Source organism: Mobula hypostoma, chromosome 16 (genome assembly GCF_963921235.1).
Source record: "Mobula hypostoma chromosome 16, sMobHyp1.1, whole genome shotgun sequence".
Classification (NCBI taxonomy): domain Eukaryota; kingdom Metazoa; phylum Chordata; class Chondrichthyes; order Myliobatiformes; family Myliobatidae; genus Mobula; species Mobula hypostoma.
Genome location: NC_086112.1, coordinates 13,827,527 through 13,849,334, shown reverse-complemented (window position 1 = coordinate 13,849,334; position 21,808 = coordinate 13,827,527). Strand labels below are relative to the sequence as shown.

General features: G+C 43.9%; 1 protein-coding gene across 2 annotated transcripts in view; it reads left to right on the top strand.

Annotated features, from left to right (window-relative positions):
* Window positions 1-21,808, top strand: part of LOC134357231 (ras-specific guanine nucleotide-releasing factor 2-like) — a 172,025-nt gene that overhangs the window by 12,193 nt on the left and 138,024 nt on the right. The window contains exon 2 of one of the 2 annotated variants that reach the window (XM_063068554.1): window positions 5,870-5,976. The exons of the other annotated variant lie outside the window; for it this stretch is intronic. Coding sequence (XP_062924624.1) covers window positions 5,870-5,976 — 107 coding nt within the window. The remainder of the gene's footprint in view (window positions 1-5,869; window positions 5,977-21,808) is intronic. 2 annotated transcript variants of the gene reach the window in all.

The window sequence follows — 21,808 nt, the reverse complement described above, 5'->3', positions numbered from 1 at the left end:
GCAAGGAGATAATGCTGAGTCTTTATAAGACACTAGTCAGGCTGCACTTGGAGTATTGTCAACAGTTTTAGGCCCCATACCTCAGAAAGGTTGTGTTGTCATTGGCGAGAGTCCAGAGGAGGTGCACAAGGATGATTTCAGGAATGAAGAGGTTAACATATGAGGAGCTTTTGGCAGCTTTGGGCCTGTACTCACTGGAATTTAGAAGAAAGCGGGGGGATCTCATTGAAACCGACTGAATGTTGAAAGGACTAGATTAGGTGGATGTGGAGAGGATATTTCCTTTGGTAGGGGTATCCAGAACTCGAGGGATAGCCCCAAAATTGAGGGGTGACTTTTTGGAACAGATGCAAGGATGATTTTTTTTAGCCAGAGAGTAGTGAATCTGTGGAGGGCTCTGCCACAGACTGTGGTGGAGGACAAGTCTATGGGTACATTTAAAGCGCGTTGATAGCTTCCTGATTGGTCAGGGAGTCAAAGGTTATGGCGAGAAGGCAGGTGTATGAGGTTGAGAGGGATCTGGGATCAGCCATGATGAATAGCAGAGCAGACTCGATGGACTTAATAGCCTAATTTTGCTCCGATATATTATGGTCTTACTTTCTTATGGAAAGTTCCTAGCAATTGACAAATAAGTGTGCCTGACTATGCCTGTACCCTGGGTTTTACTACTTGAGCTGAGAAAAAAAAGAGTAAATAAATAACAATAAACAGGCAATAAATATTGAGGATGAGATGACGAGTCTTTGAAAGTGAATCCAGAGATTGTGAAAACAGTTCAGTGACGGGGCAAGTCAAGTGAAGTTACCCCCTCTGGTTCAAGAGCTTGATGGTTGAGGGATAGTAACTGTTCCTGAACCTGGTGGTGTGAGTCCTGAGGCCCCTGTACCTTCTTCCTGATGGCAGCAGCGAGAAGAGAGCATGTCCTGGGTAGTGACGGTCCCTGATGACGGATATTGTTATTTTTTTGCAAAAACATTCGTGTAGATGTGCTAAATGGTGTTGAGGGCTTTACCTGTGATGGACTGGCCCATATCCACTATATTTTGTAGGATTTTCTGTTCAAGGGCACTGGTGTTTCCGTACCAGACTGTGATGCAGCCACTGAATATACATCTATAGAAGTTTGTCAAAGTTTGAGACGTCACGCTAAATCTTTACAAACTCCTGAGGAAGTAAAGGCACTGCCGTGATTTCTTCGTAATTGCACTTACATGCTAGGCTCAGGACAGATCCTCTGAAGGAATTTAAATTTGCTGACCCTCTCCACCTCTGATCTCCAGATGAGGACTGGCCATGGACATCTGGTTTCCTCCTTCTGAATAGTAATTAATAATAATCAGCTCCTTGGTCTTGTTGACATTGAGTGAAAGGTTGCTGTTGTGCCACCACACAGCCAGGTTTTCAATCTCCCTCCTATATGCTGAAACCATGCAGAATTTTTGCAAATTTCTAATGTAACGTTCAGTTATATTAGCTCGTGTATGTCTAGTGGAAATCCAGCCCAGCACCTGCTTCAACACTCCCCACAGGGTCGGTCGCCGCCCGAATCAATCATCAGCCAGCACACCCAGTAAATTTTAACAAATACACTTTATAGATATTACTAATTCTATGACATTAATATACATTTGATACAGAGAGGAAAGTAATAAAAAAAAAAGGCGCCAACACTTATCAAAGTCCAAGTTCTCTGCGCGCTACCGTTGGAGCTCAATTCGACTTCAGACGACCACCCGGATCCTGTCGACTCACGGCTCAGGACCACCCTGAGTGATCGACCGGAGCCTCTCCACACGTCCGCGGTCCTCCTCGTCTCTCCTCCGACTCCCCATCTCTCCTCCGTCCTCCCCTTCTCTCCTCCGACTCCCCGTCTCTCCACCGTCCTCCTCGTCTCTCCTCCAACTCCCTGTCTCCCCGTCTCTCCTCCAACTCCCCGTCTCTCCTCCGACTCCCCGCCAAAACTCCATCCACAGTCATATCATACAGTATGGTATCCGAAAACAAAATGATACATAACCACCCATTGGCTAATAGAAGGCTGCTATCTCAATTTAAAGTAAAACAAACTGCTAGTGCAAACTCTCTTCAGCATTAAAGCACAACAAAGCCGCATTCTCCAGATTAAGATAACAAAGTCGCCATTTTAAATGTAACCAAAGAAAGACCCCGTACACTAACAAAGCAGAGGCACTGTCATGCTTTCTTCACAATGAGGCAGGTGTATGGGGTTGATTGGGATCCAGAATCAACCATGATTGAATGGCAGTGAAGACTTAATGGGCTGAATGGCCTAATTCTGCTCTTATGTCTTATGGTCTTACGATATTACCCGGGGGAGGAGAAGATGGCGGCGCGATGCAGTGCGTGCGGCTGCTCCGAATTGATATCATATTTGTGATGTAGGATGCCGTGCACAATCCTGATTTGATGGAGACGGACGTGAGAAGCACGGAGGAACATCTGGAGAAACTTCTGAAATGCCTGCTTCGCTGCCACTGCTACTGTGCGATCGAGAATCTCCGAAGGGGAAGGCCCCAAATCCTCGGCTTTGCCTATTGCTTGGTGCCGGAGCTGGGGTCGAAGCGCTCGGCAGAGATGGTGCTCGGTGCTCAGTGTCGGAGAGCTGGTCTGAGGCGCGAAGTTTTCAGATGGACTCAGAGTCGGACTGTGGTCGGGTGTTTCCAGGGTGCTGCATCGGCAAGTTTGCGGCGCTGGAAGCTCATGGCAGGGAGAGTTTCTCCCTTTAACCATCTGCGTGAGATGATGGGACTTTTGAGAGACTTTGAGACCTTTTTTATCGTGCCCATGGTTTGTTCTTCATCAAATTACGGTATTGCTCGCACTGTTGTAACTATATGTTATAATTATATGGGTTTTGCCAGTTTTTCTTAGTCTTGGTTTGTCACGTGTTTCTGTGATATCATTCTGGAGGAACAAATTGTATCATTTCTTAATGCATGCATTACTAAATGACAATAAAAGAGGACCTCACAATCTAAGAAAAAATATTAAATATACAACAGTAGGGGTTCATTTAAGTGTGCATTGTGGTCTGGGTAGGTGGAAATGGAGAGAAGGATATGAGGACTTTGTTGAGCAGTAATAGGGTGCAGCTGCCCAGCCTGTACGGTAATTTGCCCCTGGAGTGGTGAAGGTAATAGAATCAGATCCCGAGGAGAACCAAGACACTTTACACTATTATTCTGGTATTTATTTAGAAATAACGTCTGCGCTGTCCAATTACACCCATGTGGTCAATTGACCTATGAACTGGTAAGCCTTTGAAATGTGGGAGGAAGCCAGAGCACTTGGTGGAGACGCACACAGTTAGGGAGAGAACAGATAAACTCCTTCCAGACAGCAGTGCGATTGAACCTGAGCTGCTGCAGCTGGAATAATGTTATGCCAAGTGCAACACTGCTGTTGCCTTCATGTACAGACGGGGCTTAGCTACTGTGAATATAAACACTCATACATTTTTTTACTGATTCACTTTGCTTCCTTTTATACTAATTACGCTGATATAAAAATACAGAAAGCTGAAAACTGAATTGCATAGTACCTTATGTAGCCACTCATGACCGTTGTCGTATCTCCAGTGTGGATATGGCCAACATCATCTCCACCGTAGCATCCATAAAATGAATATCGCAGGAGCTAAATTCTGGAAAGAACAGTCTCCGTGAAGTTAAGCATATTCTGGACTTGAGCCAAGGCTAGAGAAATCCAGCAAAGTGGAAAGATTGGCTAGGTTGGGACTTGTTTTGTTTTGAGTAGAAGAGATTGTGACAACGCTTAGTTCAAGTTAATAGAATTGTTTATGTTCTGTTAAGAATGGTTGGAAAACTAATTTTTCTAGGAACTCAATAACCAGATGACATCTGATTTACAGAAACTGTGGAGGATTAGAGGGAAGCTGAGGAAATCTTTCGTTACGTGGATGATAGAAAAATGAGGGTGATGAAGGAGGGAATGGTTAGATTGATCTATACAGTAGGTTAAGATGTTGGCACAACATCATGGGCTGAAAGGCCTGTACTGTGTTGCAGTGTTCTCTGTTCTGTAAAAAAAAATTCAGAATTCTGTAGAATCTTCACGATTTAATAATGTTTAAATTTGTTGAGACCAGAATGCTTGAAACAAAATAAACCCATTAAAATTTATAGGATGCTGCATATCCAGGATAACAAATGTGTATATTTTATTTAATAATATCATCAGTTTGTGGAAAGTACATCTGGATGAATAGTGACAGACCAGAATCTCCTTATTTGTTTGAGGCAGGTTAGAAATAGACTATCATTGTGTGTTTACACAAGAGAACATTGAATTTTTAAAAATAAAATGAAAATCTTTAAGAATTTAATAATATTTATTATATAATAAAGGAAGTATAAACTGAATATTTTTGAATGATGTGAAATACTAAAAATTCCAGAGGAAAACTGTAATTCTCAGCATAAGAATCTCGCAGGAAGGGGAAGTGTCACAGCTGAAACTGGAATAATGATTTTATTTTTGTGATACAGTATCTGAAATTACTTAGAAGTGTTACAGCATTATATAATGTGTAGAATTACTGAATACTCAAGGTCTATGTGAAAAAATAGCAATAGTGGTAACATTTCTCAACTGTTCTTGGAAATAGTAAATATAAGTCAACTCATCTTCTCTTGTGCAAAAGTTACCAAAATAATCCTTTTCAAAATCCTGAAACATAAGTTTTGCTCATTGTAAAATCACCAAATTTTTCTCAACTTGTTGTTGCTTGTTCTTAAGCCTTACTGGGGCACAGGCTGCTGACAGCAGCTCGCCAGGGTCTTCTGTCTCGGGCTTAAGGTTGATTGGTTCTGTGGCTTCTGATTTCACCACACGGCTTCATATGTTTTCTAGGTGTGAAAATCCTTCCTCGGCTAGGGATAAGGTCTTTGGAGCTTCTGTTAGTGTTTCTGGAGCTCTGGGTTTCACCCCATGCCCGACCCTTCTCCTTTCACAGCTGGGCTCGGACCATCCATGGTGGAGTTAACTTGTTACTGCTGGCCTTGGATTCTTAGCCAGATAATTGGCAGGAAGATGTCCTGGAAACTGCCTTGGGTAACAGGGCAACAAGCCAGATAATGTCAGTAAGATGCCTTGGGGCACTGCCTTGTTACTGCCTCCACTAGAGCTCAGCCAGATAACTGTCAGTAAGATGTCACCCTGGGCAATGCCTCGAGCAACAGAGCAACAAGCCAGCAGCAGAGAATACAAAATATGCAGAAGGTTTGAACCTTAAAATCTTAAATGCAAGAGTTTCTGCAGATGCTGGAAATCTGAGACACACACACACACACACACACACACACACACACACACACACACACACGCACACACACACACACACACACACACACACCACACACACACCTACCCACCCACCCCTGAAGGAACTCAGCAGGTCAGGCAGCAGGCTGTGGAGGGGAATAAACAGAAAGGTCTTGGCCCAGAATGTCAACTGTTCATTTCCCTCCATAGATGCCGCCTGACCTGCTGAGTTCCTCCAGCATTTTGAGTGTGTAGCCCTAAAACGGTCAGGCTTCAGAAAGAGCAGTGGAGCTGCTGTTTTCTGCTTGCAAACAGTGGGAATCGAACCCCTGTCACTGGCACTGTAAAGTGTTGTGCTAACCACTGCAGATATTCATTGGTAGTGGAAAAAAATCATTCTTTGCGTGCTTCACTAGAGGTCCTCTTGGCCACCATCTGTACTAGAGATGTGACAGAAACCAGGAGTGACCACATAAGGTGCCGCCCTGCTCCCCTAATTCTCTACAGCACATGGCCATCAAGGGGAGAGTGATTAATGTTGTCATTTATTTTCTCTGTGCAGCATTACTTCACCATAAATTTTGGCCACGAAGGTAATAAACCGTTGGAACTCCGGATTGAGGAAGAGGCGGACTGTGAGACCTGGGTGGATGCCATTCAGCAGGCCAGGTACTCCACGTTTATTGTCATTTAAAGCAGTCATTCAGAGTGGGAAATTGTCTATGAGCAATGCAGGAGCAATTACGGGCATGAAACAAAGGTCTGCTCCAGTTTTTAGCAACCCTCTGAAGAGGTCATGCTGGCAGAAAATTCAAGTTGGAGACAGTGGTGATGAGTTATTGGCCTCCACTGAATGAGTGAGTGCAGAACAGGGAGCTAGGTTCTACAGGTTGGGTTCATAGTTATAAAAGATCACTGAAAGATGATTTTTTTTTTGTGTTATTGATCTGAGGGGAGAATTTTTTTTTGGCGTGTGCCTGCGTGCGTGCGAGTCTGTGCATCCGTGATGATGTCTTTTTCATGGCTTTTACAAGGCGCAGAGCGAGAGAGACACTGTGACGTGCCACTCCTCACGCAGATATTTTCGCAGTGTTTTTCCTTTTATCTTACGAGGTCGAGTTGCGATCTCGACATTCAACCCGGCACGGATGGAAAGCGTACTCGGGAGCGGACCCGACTGGTTTCGAACCCGGGAACCGGGTCCAGCGCCGATGTCATTGCGCTACCAGCCGGCCGATCTGAAGGAGAATTTAAAGAGCAGGATCTTGAGGTTCCAGAGAAAGATAATAGAACTCAAAAATTTTAGGTACAATTCATATGTGTGACGTGGTCCTCACCGGGCAAAGATGAGCCGAAATTTGCAGAGAATTACCGCATGAAGATTAGAAGCTAAAGAGATTTAAAGATTAGCTTCATTTGTCAGATGGAATTTGAAGCATTGAAATATACAGCAAAATGTCTCATTTTACATCAACAACCAACACAGCCTGAGGATGTGCTGGGGGCAGCCCACAAGTGTCACCATGCTTCCAGTGCCAACATAGCGTGCCCACAACATTCTAACCCGCACGTCTTTGGAATGTGGGAGGGAACTGGAGCACCCAGAGGAAACCCATGCAGTCACAGGCAAAACGTACGAACTCCTTGCAGACAATGGTGGGAATTGAACCCTGATCGCAGACAGTGTAAAGCCTCGTGCTTACCACTACACTACCATGCTAGCCAGTTTGAAACAGTAAAACCAGAAACCAGTTACAGAGCAGGTAGGACCCAAAACTGGAAACATGAGTGGGCAATGCCCTCCTCAATACAATAACCCACCGTGGTCCAAACATTTAGCAGGGCTTGAATTTATTGAAATGTAGAACTTGTGAATGAGTCTAAGTGAGTTCTGGTGTGTGGAGAATGGTTTTACTTACCAAAATTAGATAATATTGTTATGTCTCTTGGAAACGGAAGAAGGTCTGAATATTGAAAATTGAAGATACTGCATTTTAAGGGCATTCCGCATTCTCAGATTCATACAGTGAAGCGAAGCATACAGTGAAACACACTGCTTGTGTTAACAACCTACACACCTAAGGATGTGCTTGGGGCAGGCCACAAGAGTCAGCACACATTCCAGTGCTAACATCGTATGCCCACGATGCTCAGCAGAACAAGAGAGGACAACAAGCTACAAAACAACAAACCTTGTTCCTCCCTCCCTCCCTCCCACTCACCCACACGGACAAACAGACAGGCCTCCAACTCCAAAACAGGCCTCCCTGGTCTCCAATCTCCAGGTTTCAGACAGAACAATCCAATGCCTTTTATCTAATTAATTCTGCGTATGAGTTTACATCTCTCAGGTGAATCATTCCTAATCTTGTTAAGTTCCACCAGATCTCTCCATCAGTTGCTCTTTTAAGCAAATCCAAGAAACCACAAAGGTGACCACATAATTTTATCTCGGTGAAATTGGACATGGGAGGAATACTGATTATAAGGACAAGAAACTTTACTCTTCCTGAAATGCTGCGCCATAGGGACATCCCTCTCTCTTGAGAATGGGAAAGGCGAAGGCTAAAGGGAGATCTGATGGAGGTTTATATGATTCCAAGAGGCATAGATAGAGTAGTCAGACAATATCTTTTACCAAGGTTTAAGATGTCTAATGTCAGAGGGTATGCATTTAAGGTGAGAGGCAGTAAGTTCAAAGGAGATGAACAGGACAAGTTTATCCACAGAGAGGTCGGTGCCTGGAATGCTCTGACAGTGGTGGTGGAAGCAAATACAATGCGAGGCACATGAATATGCAGGGAATGGAAGGATACAGACATCCAAGATGGCGGTGTGTTCAGACCCAGCGACCACTTTGTCTCTGAGTGTAATAGTTCGGTCATGTCCTGTACGTCTTTATGATCGGAAGATGCTGTTAGTTATTAAGTATACTGTGATTCATCTGTAGATTTTATCCTTGCTGTTAGTTACTGTATGTTATGCACATTATGTATACTACTGTGCTTTACACCCTGTTCAGAGAAACATTGCCTTGTTTCTATATACAGTGGCATGCAAAAGTTTAGGCACCCTGGTCAAAATTTTTGTTACTGTGAATAGCTAAGTGAGTAAAAAATGACCTGATTTCCAAAAGGCATAAAGTTAAAGCTGACACATTTCTTTAATATTTTAAGCAAGAGTACTTTTTTATTTCCATCTTTTACAGTTTCAAAATAACAAAAAAGGAAAATGGCCCGAAGCAAAAGTTTGGGCACCCTACATGGTCAGTACTTAGTAACACCCCCTTTAGCAAGTATCACAACTTGTAAATGCTTTCTGTAGCCAGCGAAGAGTCTTTCAATTCTTGTTTGGGGGATTTTCGCCCATTCTTCCTTGCAAAAGGCTTCTAATTCTGAGAGACTCTTGGACCGTCTTGCATGCACTGCTCTTTTGAGGTCTGTCCACAGATTCTCGATGATGTTTAGGTCGGGGGAATGTGAGGGCCATGACAAAAACCTTCAGCTTGTGCCTCTTGAGGTAGTCCATTGTGGATTTTGAGGTGTGTTTAGGTTCATTATCCTGTTGTAGAAGCCATCCTCTTTTCATCTTCAGCTTTTTTACAGATGGTGTGACGTTTGCTTCCAGAATTTGCTGGTATTTTATTGAATTCATTCTTCCCTCTACCAATGAAATGTTCCCCGTGCCACTGGCTGCAACACGAGCCAAAAATATGATCGATCCACCCCTGTGCTTAACAGTTGGAGAGGAGTTCTTTTCATGAAGCTCTGCACCCTTTTTTCTCCAAACATACCTTTACTCATTGCGGCCAAAATGTTCTATTTTAACTTCATCAGTCCACAGGACTTGATTCTAAAATGCACCAGGCTTGTTTAGATGTTCCTTTGCAAACTTCTGATGCTGAATTTTATGGTGAGGACGTAGGAAAGGTTTTCTTCTGATGACTTTTCCATGAAGGTCATATTTATACAGGGGTCGCTGCACAGTAGAACAGTGCACCACCACTCCAGAGTCTGCTAAATCTTCCTGAAGGTCTTTTACAGTCAAACGGGGGTTTTGATTTGCCTTTCTAGCAATCCTACGAGCAGTTCTCTTGGAATGTTTTCTTGGTCTTCCAGACCTCAACTTGACCTCCACCATTCCTGTTAACTGTCATTCCTTAATTACATTACGAACTGAGGAAACGGCTACCTGAAAACGCTTTGGTATCTTCTTATATCCTTCTCCTGCTTTGCAGGCATCATTTATTTAAATTTTCAGAGCGCTAGGCAGCTGCTTAGAGGAGCCCATGGCTGCTGATTGTTGGGACAGGGTTTGAGGTGTCAGGGTATTTATAAAGCTTTGAAATTTACATCACCCGGCCTTTCCTAATGATGACTGTGAACAAGCCATAGCCCTAACAAGCTAATTAAGGTCTGAGACCTTGGTAAAAGTTATCTGAGAGCTCAAATCTCTCAGGGTGCCCAAACTTTTGCATGGTGCTCCTTTCCTTTTTTTCACTCTAAAATTGTACAAAACAAAAATAATACACTAATCTTGCTTAAAATGTTTCATCTTTAACTTTATGACTTTTGGAGATCAGTTCATCTTCTACTCACTTAACTATTCACGGTAACAGAAATTTTGACCAGGGGTGCCCAAACTTTTGCATACCACTGTACATTATATGATTGTATATGTTATATATATGTATATAGTTAAATGACAATAAACTTAACTTGACTTGATCCTGCAGGCAGAAGAGATTCTGTTAATGGGAACTTGATTACTAATTTAATGAGTTCAAGGTTCAAAGTAAAATTTATTATCAGAGTACACGTCACCAAGTACAACCCTGAGATTCTGAGATTCACTTTCCTGCGGGCATACTCAGCAAATCTATAGAATAGTAACAATAACAGGATCAATGAAAGGCCAACTAGCGAGCAGAAAACAACAAACTATGCAAATGCAATTATAAATAAATAGCAATAAATAATGACAACATGAAATAATGAGATAAAGAGTCCTTAAAGTGAGATCACAAACAAGATGCTGGAAATCGAAGCAACACACACACACACAAAAACGCTGGAGGAACTCAGCAGGCCAGGCAGTGTCTATGGAAAAAAGTACAGTTGATATTTTGGGCCGAAACCCTTCGGCAGGACACATAATGCTGCCTGGCCTGCTGCGTTCCTCCAGCATTTTGTGTGCGTTAAAGTGAGATAATTGGTTGTGGGAACATTTCATAGATGGGGCAAGTGAGTGTTGTTGTCTCCACAACATTGTGAACTGGGGGGCGGGGGGTCTGCTCCTTTGCCGTACTGTTCTATTTTTTATTTGTAGACCTATATGTTGTCAGAAAATGATAGCGTAGCTGTTATCATGACACTGTTACAGCTTGGCCTGGAGCTCAGAGTTGAATTCCGATGTGCTCTGTAAGGAGTCTCTGTCCGTCCTCCCAGTCGATTGCACGGGTTCTCACCGGGTGTTCTGGTTTCCCTCCAGCGGTCCAAGGACGTACCAGTTAGTAGGCTAATTGGTCATTTGTAAATTGTCCTGTGAGTAGTTTAGGGTAAAATCAGGGGTGTCAGGGGCTGCTGGGGTGGCATGGTTTGAAGGGCCCGATGGGCCTACCTCGTGCTGTATCCGTAAATAAATAAAATAAATTAATTCCGCTTCCCGAGCTTTCTGTTCTCTTGGAAAACTGACCTGAGATACCAAAGCTGCCTAGAGTTGCTTGATTTCTCTGCTTACATGACAGCACATAAAGAAACATTGTTCAACTAGTCAGCCAGACACCTTTACTCCAGGTGCTCCGATTTCACCTCACATCCCAAAGACGTACGGGTAAGGGTTAATAAGTGGTAGGCTTATTACTATCTTAGTGCGACATTTGTAGGTAGCCCCCAGCACATCTTCGGACACAAACAACGCATTTCACTGTACGTTTCGATGTTTTGATGTACAGGTGGCAAATAAAGCTAATCTTTAACACCTCAATCAACAAGTGTTTAATGTGTTCACAATATATAAGGTCAGTTGGTAAAATCCTGAAAATGGGGCTGCAGAACACTATAGTAAATATGTTTATTTTTTAAACACTGCATTTCTGGGTTCACTGCCTTGGAAATTTTGATGGTTAAAAGAATACAGGAAGATTCAATCATAGAAAAGGCTTTTGAAGTTTTACTCAGGGAGCAAGAAAATAGGTGATCGCCCACTGATGCTTGAGACTATAAGACATAGGAGCAGAATTATAGGCCATTCAGCCCATCAAATCTATTCCACCATTCCATCATGGCTGCTTTATTCTCTCTTTCAACCTCATTCTCCCACCTTCTCCCTGTAACGTTTGACCCCCTGATTAATCAAGAACCTATCAATTTCTGCTATAAATCACGTTCCCCATAGCCACCTGTGGCAATGAATTCTACAGATTCACCACCCTCTGGCTAAAGAAATTCCTCCTCATCTCTGTTCTAAAGGGATGCCCTTCTATCCTGAGGCTGTGCCCTCTGGTCCTAGTCTTCCCCACTATAGGGGACATCCTCTCTGTGTCCACTCCATATAGGCCTTTCAATATTTGTAGGCCTCAATGAGATCCTCCACCACTTCGGCCCCCCCCCCCGTCATTCTTCTAAATTCCAGCTAGTACAGGCCCAGAGTCATCAAATGCTCCTCCACATGTTAACCCTTTCATGTCTGGCATAACTCTCGTGAACTTCTTCTGGACCCTCTCCGATGCCAGCACATCCTTTCTGAGATGGTAGGTCTAAAACTCCAGGCAATACTCCAAGTGCAGTCTGACCGATGCCTTATGAAACCTCAGGAGTGGTGGAGACAGGTTCCGTTGTGTTCCTTAAGAGGAACCGGGACAACTAAGTAATCAGAAAAGTTTACAAGTCTCTGGAAAATGGGTTGGAGGTGAATTATTCTGGTTGAGAGTGAGAATGCAGCCAATGGGTCGAATAGCCTCCTTCTGTTGTACCCCATTCTGTGGCCACAAGTTCACTCACAGTTCTCCTTCAGTAGTGTAGTGGCAAAACTAAAACACCTGCGATCCCATGGACTTGTTATACTTGCACGATGCGACCCCCCCCCACCCAAACATAAGCTACGCATAATTGAAACATCATTGAGCAGTCAGCAAAAGATACAACCTCCACCAGTCCCAAGCTACCAACTTCCTCGAAATAAGCAATAATACGTCATTTATTCCATAGAACCATAGAACATTACAGCACAGAAACAGGCCTTTTGGCCCTTCTTAGCTGTGCCGAACCATTTTTCTGCCTAGTCCCACTGACCTGCACCTGGACCATATCCCTCCATACACCTCTCATCCATGTACCCTCTGCCTTTACCTCGTCCCCACTCATGTGACTCGTTACCATGCTAAACGTAATAAGCGGGCAGCACAGAATACCATGCAGATAGAGAACAGATACATGCTCTGACAAGTAGGAAAAGAATGGGAGATTTATAAATTAACGGCAAGGCTAATTGTAAGGACGCTGAATCCACCATTAATTTCAGAATTTTGAAGGGCAGGTCAAAGGAAAGTAAGGCATCAGAACCGGAATCTGGTTTAATATCACCGGCATATATCGTGAAATTTGTTATTTTGTGGCAGCAGTACATTGTAATACACAGTAATAAGAACTATAAATTACAATAAGAAGAGTATATAAAAAATAAATTAACTAAGGAGTGTAGAAAGAGAAATAGTAAAATGCAGAGCATGAGTATCAACTGGTAGGACATTTAATTTCACGCCTGCTCTGCCATTCAATGATATCATGATTGACCTTCTCCCTTGGCTCCACGTTCCTCTGCCAAGGAACTTTCTCCATTCCCTTCAGATTCAAGAAGTATTAACTGCAGACACAAGAGGTACTGCAGGTGCTGGAAATCTAGAGCAATACACACAGTGTGCTGGATGAGCTCAGCAGGTCAGGCTGCTTCTATGAATGGGAATAAACAGTCGATGTCCTGGCTCAAAACTTTGTTTATTTCCATTCATAGGACCTGCTGAACTTCTCCAGCATCTTGTGAGTATTAATTGTTCTTTTTTCAACCTAAGCTCAATTTCTATCCCGTTGCCTCCATCTCTCCCCTGCCACTTTGCATCATTCCAAATTCTCTGCCATCGTACACTTGGAAAACAAACTGAGCATGGCTGACTGGGAATGGTGTGGTTCAGCTGTTTCAGGGATCTGCAGGAACAGGAGGGTGTGGGAATTTTGTGGTATATATCGCTCAGTGGAAACTCTTGGTCAATTAACTTCACTGTTTCCCCCCCTGCTCAGAGTACTGGATCAAATCCCCATACGGCAGTTCTCCGATCATCTTGCCAAGAGTCACTTTGTCCATTTATTATGTTCTGTCAGAGTCAACTGAAGTTCAGATTTTCCTGCACCTGGCCGTCACTTCATGTACATACAATTGGTATAAGTATATAAGCTAATATTTCCATATGTGGCCACACTTAAACAGTTACTTTTGCTTTGTGTTTTATGGGATTGATTTTATACTTGGTGCATTGCATTTTTTTGTCATAGTCATAGAAAAGTACAACACAGAAACAGGCTCTTTGGCCCATCTAGCCCATGCCGAGCCATTTAAACTGCCTTCTCCCATCGACCTGCACCGGGACCGTAGCCTTCCATACCCCGACTATCCATGTACCTATCCAAACTTCTCTTAAATGTTGAAATTGCTTCATTGACTTGTTCAAACCAATGCCTGAGAGCTGGCATCATCTCCTTATTTTCTATTCATATCTCTCTAGGCCCACTGTTCTAAACTTCTTGCTATGAATTTTACATACATGGTCTTTTATTGTGCAGTCCTTATCTACTGGTAACAGCTTGCCTTTTGTTACCTCCTCTGACATTTTCAATCTTTTAAGCACATTAGAAGAGCTTGAATTTCAGGATAGTCACTTACGTTCTGAGCCTATTGTCTGAACATCAATGGAATTCAGTACATCTTCACGAATAAACAGGTCAACCTGAAGAATGAAGCAAGATATTATAAGGTGAATTGAAGTAAAATCCTAAATTCCAGATAAAGGTACAACCTTAAATATTGTATAAATGAATTTTAAAGTACATACACACACACACACACACACACACACACACACACACACACACACACACACACGCACACACTTCTTCCCCTCTGCCATCCAATTTCTGAATGGACATTGAACCCATGAACACTACCTCACTACTTTTTTATTTGTATTTTGCACTGCTTATTTAATTTAATGAAGAAAACATCAAACACCCAACATACAATAAAGCAAAGAAATCAAGCAAATGGTAAAAAGTGAGTGAATAGCACAGAGAATATTAGAAATCAAACCACAGAGTTCCTAAAACAGTCTAGGGGTGTTCAGTTTGGTACTGTCTTTCATTGACTGCAGGTGAAGCGCTTCGATCAAGCCGTATAAAATAACAAATGAAGAGTAACCAGAAACAGGCATAACATGAACCGCAGAGTCCTCCAAAAATGAGTTCATAGGCACGAGCCATGCCGATCAAACCTTTCAGTGTGAGGAAGACTCCTGCTCCTTCCGCCAGCTGCGGTAAGCGAGAGGGGGACCAGTCAAATGCAGGCAGACGGTGTTGAACACCCACTTACCTGGGTGATTGCCTTAATCAGTGAGGAGTAATGGAGTTGATCTTGGGCTCACGCTCTGCCTTTGGGCCGCACACTGTGCTCCCAGTCTTGCCTGGAGACAGCAGAAACTCTAGATCGCTCAGTCGGCCCAAAAACACGTAATCAAACTGTAAATTACAGGCTCCAATAGCACGCAGTTTAGTAGTGGAAGTACATTTAAAGGCAGAAGTAGTTTTGTGGACTGCCTGCAGGACGTTGCTGTTGATCGCATTGGTCGCTGGAGAGGGGTCAAGGGCTGGGTAGGAAATTTTGAAGTTCAGTGGACACATCGGATGGCAGGAGAGCAGTAGAAGCCACAGATGGGAGCAGTGAGAGATGGTCTGCTATCTGGGAAATCAAACATCCCGCCATTATAAACCTCAACCCGAGTTTCGTTATTTCCAGCAGACAAACTTACTGGGAGCTCACAAGGAGCAAATGGCCGCAGAGAGGCCGGAGGAGAGGTGGGTCAAAGTTCAGGGGCAAGAGATCACAAGAGAAACAGAGGAGCAGTTTGCAGGGTATGGTGTTGGACGAAGAAATGTCGAACAATTTTAATTTATTTTGTTTAGAGATAGGCCCTTCTGGCCCTTTCAGCCACGCTGCTTCAGCAACCCTGACAAATCTGCTGGGATTCATTGAGGAAATAACAGGCAGGATAGACAAAGAAGAGCCAGTGGATGTTGTTTACTTGGATTTTCAGAAGGCCTGTGACAAGGTGCAGCACATGAGGCTGCTTAACATGATAAGAACCCATGGTATTACTGGAAAGATACTAACTGATTGAAGGGTGGAAGAATGGCAGACTGGCAGGAAACAACGACTGAATGCCAGTGACTAAAGGTGTTCCAAAAGACTCAGTGTTGGGACCACTTCTTTTTACATTATATGTCAATGGCTTGGATGACGGAATTAATGGCTTTGTGACCAAATTTGTGGATGATACAAAGCAGGTGGAGGGCCAGGTAGTGTTGAGGAAGCAGGGAGTCTGCAGAAGGACTTAGATTATGAGAATGGGCAAAGAGGTGGCAGGTGGAATATAGTACAGGGAAGTGTATGATCATGCTCTTTGATAGAAGGAATAAAGGCATAGACTATTTTCTAAATAGAGAGTGTTATGTAAATGGCAACAATGAATATCAATTGAGACAGGTTATATAAAAACAACCAAACATTTATTAAACACGGATAAACGATAAGGTAAAAAAAACGAAAACTTTAACTGGAAGTTAACCAATAGGCAGCCGTTCAACAAATCACTCTGTCACTCGGCACTGGTTCTTAAAGCGTTAAATGCGAAAACAGTTCTTAAAGCGATAAAGTCAGATATAGTTCTTAAAATGGTAAATTCGAAAGTCCAACAGATTTACACGTTCAATTGGGCGAGACTCCTCTGGAGAAGGATTTCTTCACAGACGCAACTTTCCTGCTGGTTCTGTCCACAGGATTCACAATGCCAAAAATAAACAATTTAAAACAACTGACCTTAAATTCTTTCAGAGAGAGAGCAAACCGTTGCATGAACTCCTTGCTCTTTTTGGCGAGAGTTATCTTTAATGCAGGTGGCTACTCCTCCAATGAAGCCTCAATAAGGTCAATCCTTTATTAAACTGCCAAATGATGCTGACTTCTCTCGATCCCTCGGTCCTGTACTTCGATAAATTCTTCACTCTCCCTTCTACTGTTGGAATGGGTAAATCAACACATCTAGCCAAAAATTTTCAGTCCAATAATGTGGTATCTTGCATCAGAACGCAAAACCGTTTTAAAAATGAAACTGCGTCACAAAAACAAACACGCAACAGAAATGGAGGTACAGCACGTTCTACCTGGAAATCTACAAACTAAAAACCAACTGCATCAGCTGGGTCGACCGTTATATAGTCATGGTGCACATGTCATCACGTGACCTCACATCGGCGGGAAAATCACATCAGGTGACCTCCAAAAGACCATTACATCATTCTCACTAAAAAAAAATCTCCTTGAGCATGTAACAAGAGCAAATCCAGAAACCAGAGGTGCAAAGAGACTTGAGAGTCCTTGTGCAGGATTCCTTGAAGGTTAACTTGCAGGTCGAGTCCATGGTAAGGAATGCAAATGCAATGTTGGCATTCATTTTGAGAGGACTAGAATATAAAAGCAAAGGATGTAATGCTGAGGCTTCACAGAGTATTGTGAGCAGGTTTGGGCCCCTTGTCTAAGAAAGGATATTCTGGCATTGGCAAGGGTCTAGGGGAGGTTCATGAGAATGATCCCTGCCCAGCCATACCATGCCATGGTGCATATGAATAGGGTGTCTGATGTGCTGTATCACTGAAAACTTATCCCATTCAGTACTTCAAACTCATCTGGCATCTTTTTGTGAAGACAAATGCAAAGAATTTATTAAGTATTTCCCATGTTCCGCATCACCCCAAGCTGGTTACCCCTTTGGCCTCTAACTGGCCCCATTCCTCTGTAATTAGCTCTGAATCTTTAGCAACTTGTGAAAACGCTTTCAGTATTTTATTTCTCATTATTTATTCACACTTTGAACTTTGAACTCCCTCTTTGCTTAACTAGTTTCCCTTTTAATTACACTCTGACACATTTTATTCCCTTGGCTTTCTGTTGTTTTAAAATTTAAGTGTCTCCTACAGATTGTTCTTTGTGACCCAGAGCTACACTCTGTGCAACCTGCCAGCCAGGTCCTGTCCTTTCTCTCTGTGGGAGCACGTTTACACCGAGTCATGTTCATTTCGGTAAATTCCTCAGAGTCCATTTTCCTTTTGAGCTGCCGTTTCTGGGCTACTTTTGCCGAATCAGTTCTCACTGCAAGTTTCCCTTTTTCACTTCAATGTTGTGTTTGCCCTTGTCTGCGACATCCAAGTGAATCATTCATCAATCACCACTGCAGAAATACTCCAATGCTCTATTCATCTGACCAGATTCATTCTCAAGCAATTAAGTCGAGAATTGTAGCACCTTCCACCAGAGCCCAACTCTTGAGAAACCAAAAGTCATTTGGGTGGGTTCCAAGACAGTGTTAAAATAGACATATTTCAACCATAAGACAAAGGAACAGAATTAGGTCATTAAGTCCATCAAATCTGCTCTGCCATTCCATCATGGCTGATTTATTATCCTTCTCAATCCCATTCTCTTGCCTTTTCCCCTGACCTTTGACTAATTAAGAACCTATCAATCTCTGCTTTGGCAACTCATTACCATCTGTGGCAATGAATTCCAGAGATTCACATCCCTCTGGCTAAAGAAACTCCTCCTCATGTCCGTTCTAAATGGATGTCCCTCTGTTCTGAGGCTGTGTCCTCTGGTGCTAGATTCCCCCACCATAGGAGACATCCTCCCCAAATCTACGCTATCCAGACCTTTCAATATTCGACAGGTTTCAATGATATCCCCCATAAAGATATCACCCATAGGATGATAAGAGGCATAGATAGAGTGGACAGCCAGAGATTGCTTCCCAGGGTGCAAGTGGTGAGGGGAGCTGAGTGGTGGTGCCAGGTGAGGGGAGATGAGAGGTGGGTCCGGGTGAGGGGAGATGAGGGGTGGGGCCAGGTGAGGGGAGGTGAGAGGTGGGTCAGTGTGAAGTGAGGTAAAAGATGGGTCCATGTGAGGGGAGGTGAGTGATGGGCCCAGGTGAGGGGAGATGAGGGGTGGGTCCAGGTGAGGGGAGGTGAGAGGTGGGTCAGTGTGAGGTGAGGTAAAAGATGGGTCCAGCTGAGGGGAGATGAGGGGTGAGTCCAGGTGAGTGGGGGTTGCAGGGTGTGTCAAAGTGAAGAGATCGGGGGGGGGGGCTAGTGGTGGGCCCAGGTGAGTGGAGGTGAGAGATGGGTCCTGGTGAAGGGAGGTAATTAGCAAATTTGCAGATGACACAAAGCTGGATGGCAGTGTGAAATGCGAGGAGGATGTTATGAGAATGCAGGGTGACTTGGACAGGTTGGGTGAGTGGGCAGATGCATGGCAGATGCAGTTTAATGTGGATAACTGTGAGTTTATCCACTTTGGTGGCAAGAACAGGAAGGAAGATTACTATTTGAATGGTGTCAAGTTAGGAAAATGGGAAGTACAACAAGATCTAGGTGTCCTTGTTCATCAGTCACTGAAAGTAAGCATGCAGGTACAGCAGGCAGTGAAGAAAGCTAATGGCATGTTGGCCTTCATAACAAGGGGAGTTGAGTATAGGAGCAAAGAGGTCCTTCTGCAGTTGTACAGGGCCCTGGTGAGACCACACCTGGATTGTTGTGTATAGTTTTGGTCACCAAATTTGAGGAAGGACATTCTTGCTATTGAGGGAGTGCAGTGGAGGTTCACGAAGTTAATTCCCAGCATGGTGGGACTGTCATATATTGAAAGATTGGAGCAACTGGGCTTGTATACACTGGAATTTAGAAGGATGAGAGGGGATCTGATTGAAACATATAAGATTATTAAGGGATTGGACACACTAGAGGCAGGAAACATGTTTCCGATGTTGGGGGAGTCCAGAACCAGAGGCCACAATTTGAGAATAAGGGGTAGGCCATTTAGAACAGAGTTGAGGAAAGACTTTTTCACCCAGAGAGTTGTGGATCTGTGGAATGCTCTGCCTCAGAAGGCAGTGGAGGCCAATTCTCTGGATGCTTACAAGAAAGAGTTAGATAGAGCTCTTAATGATAGTGGAGTCGGGGGATATGGGGAGAAGGCAGGAACGGGGTACTGATTGTGGATGATCAGCCATGATCACAGTGAATGGTGGTGCCGGCTCAAAGGGCCGAATGGCCTACTCATGCACCTATTGTTTGTTGAGGTGAGGGGTTTGTGCAAGTGAAGAGAGAGTGGAGGGTGGGGTTTAGTGGTGTATCTATGTGAGGAGGTGCAGCGTTTGTCCAAATGAAGAGAAGCTGGGGCGGGGGGGGGGTGGTGTTGGTGGTGGGTGTAATGGTGGGCCCAAGTGAGGGGAGGTGAGTGGTGTATCCAGGTGAGGGGGCCTGAAGGGTGTGTCCAAGTGACGAGAGGGTGGGTTAGCAGTGGGCCCAGGTGAGGGGAGCTGAGTGATGGGCCCAGCTGAGGGGAGGTTAGAGGCAGGTGAGGGAGGGTGGAGTGTGAATAATGAAGGAAGCTGGTATATGATAGGTGGAAGTGACAAAGGGCTGAAGGGTGTGGAATCTGATAGAAGCACACAGTGGACTGAAGGGACAGAGTGAGGAGGCCGACTGGAGGGAGCAATGATGGGCAGATGGGGAGTGGATTCAAGTGTTATAATGTGTATTTATCCTTGAGGTCTTTTGCTGGTAGTTTGGAGTAGCCATGCCGGCTTAGAAATGGTGTATTGGAGCTTGGGCCAGCTTGGGCCTGTTCCCACAATCCCCACTAAGAAGTTGCAGAACATGGATCTCTGTATCTGTGTCTGCAGTTGGATCCTTGGAAGACCATAATCTGTGCGGATAGGTGATAGTATCTCCTCTTCGCTGACGAACAACATTAGTGCACCTCAGGAGAGTGTCTTAGCCCATTGCTCTGCCATCTCTATACCTTGGACTCTGTGGCTAGGCATAGCTCAATGCTGCTGATACAACCATTGTTGGTAGAATCTCAAATGGTGACGAGAGGGCGTACACAAGTGAAACATGCCAACTAGTGGAGTGGTTACACAGCAACAACCTGGCACTCAACATTAGTAAGATGAAAGAGCTGATTGTGGACTTCAGGAAGGGTAAGATGAAGGAACACATACCTCTATGAAATCCTCATAGAGGGATCAGAGGTGAAGACAGTGAGCAGTTTCAAGTTCCTGGGTGTCAAGATCTTTGAGGACCTAACCTGGTCCCAACATATCAATGCAGTTGTAAAGAAGGGAAGGCAGTGACTATACTTCATTAGGAGTTTGAAGAGATTTGGTATGCCAACACAAACACTCAAAATCTTCGATAGATGTACCGTGGAGAGCATTCTGACGGGCTGCATCACTGTCTGGTGTGGGGGAGGGGGGCGCTACTGCACAGGACCAAAAGAAACTGCAGAGGGTTGTAAATTTAGTCTGCTCCATCTTGGGTACTAGTCTACAAAGTACCTAGGACATCTTCAAGGAGCAGTGTCTCAGAAAGGCAGCATCCATTATTAAGGACCTCCAGCACCCGGGGCATGCCCTTTTCTCACTGTTACCATCAGGTAGGAGATACAGAAGCCTGAAGGCACACACTCAGTGATTCAGGAACAGCTTCTTCCCCTCTGCTATCTGATTCTTAAATGGACATTGAAGCTTTGGACACTACCTCACTTATTAAATATATATTATTTCTGTTTCTGCACGACTTTTAATCTCCAATGTACATATGCTGTAATCGATTTCTTTATTTATTTTTCTTCTATAGTATGTATTGCATTGAACTGCTGCTGCTACGTCAACAAATTTCACGGCACATGCTGATGATAATAAACCTGATTTGGGTAAACTATGGATAGTCTGGTTATTGACAGGACAATGACCAACTGAGGTCAGTAACTGGTGTAGCCACTGCAAGAGCTCAGTGGAGGAGGGCCACAGTAAAGGGGTCTTCTGCTGCTGAACAGGGAGCGGCCGGGTAGGGAGAGGAAACCCTTCAATTTAGGGGACAGACTGAAATTGCTGGAGAAACTCAACGGGCCAGGCAGCATCTATGAAAAAGAGTAAACAGTCAACGTTTTGGGTCGAGACCCTTCATCAGGACTGCATTATAGGATGTGGAAGCTTTAGAGAGGATGCAGAAGAGACTGACCATGATTCTGCCTGGATGAGAGAGCATGCCTTATCAGGAAAGGTATGTCTGGAGAGTGGTGTGAAGAAGGAGGTGTGAAAATTATATCTAATTCAAAGGAAGCA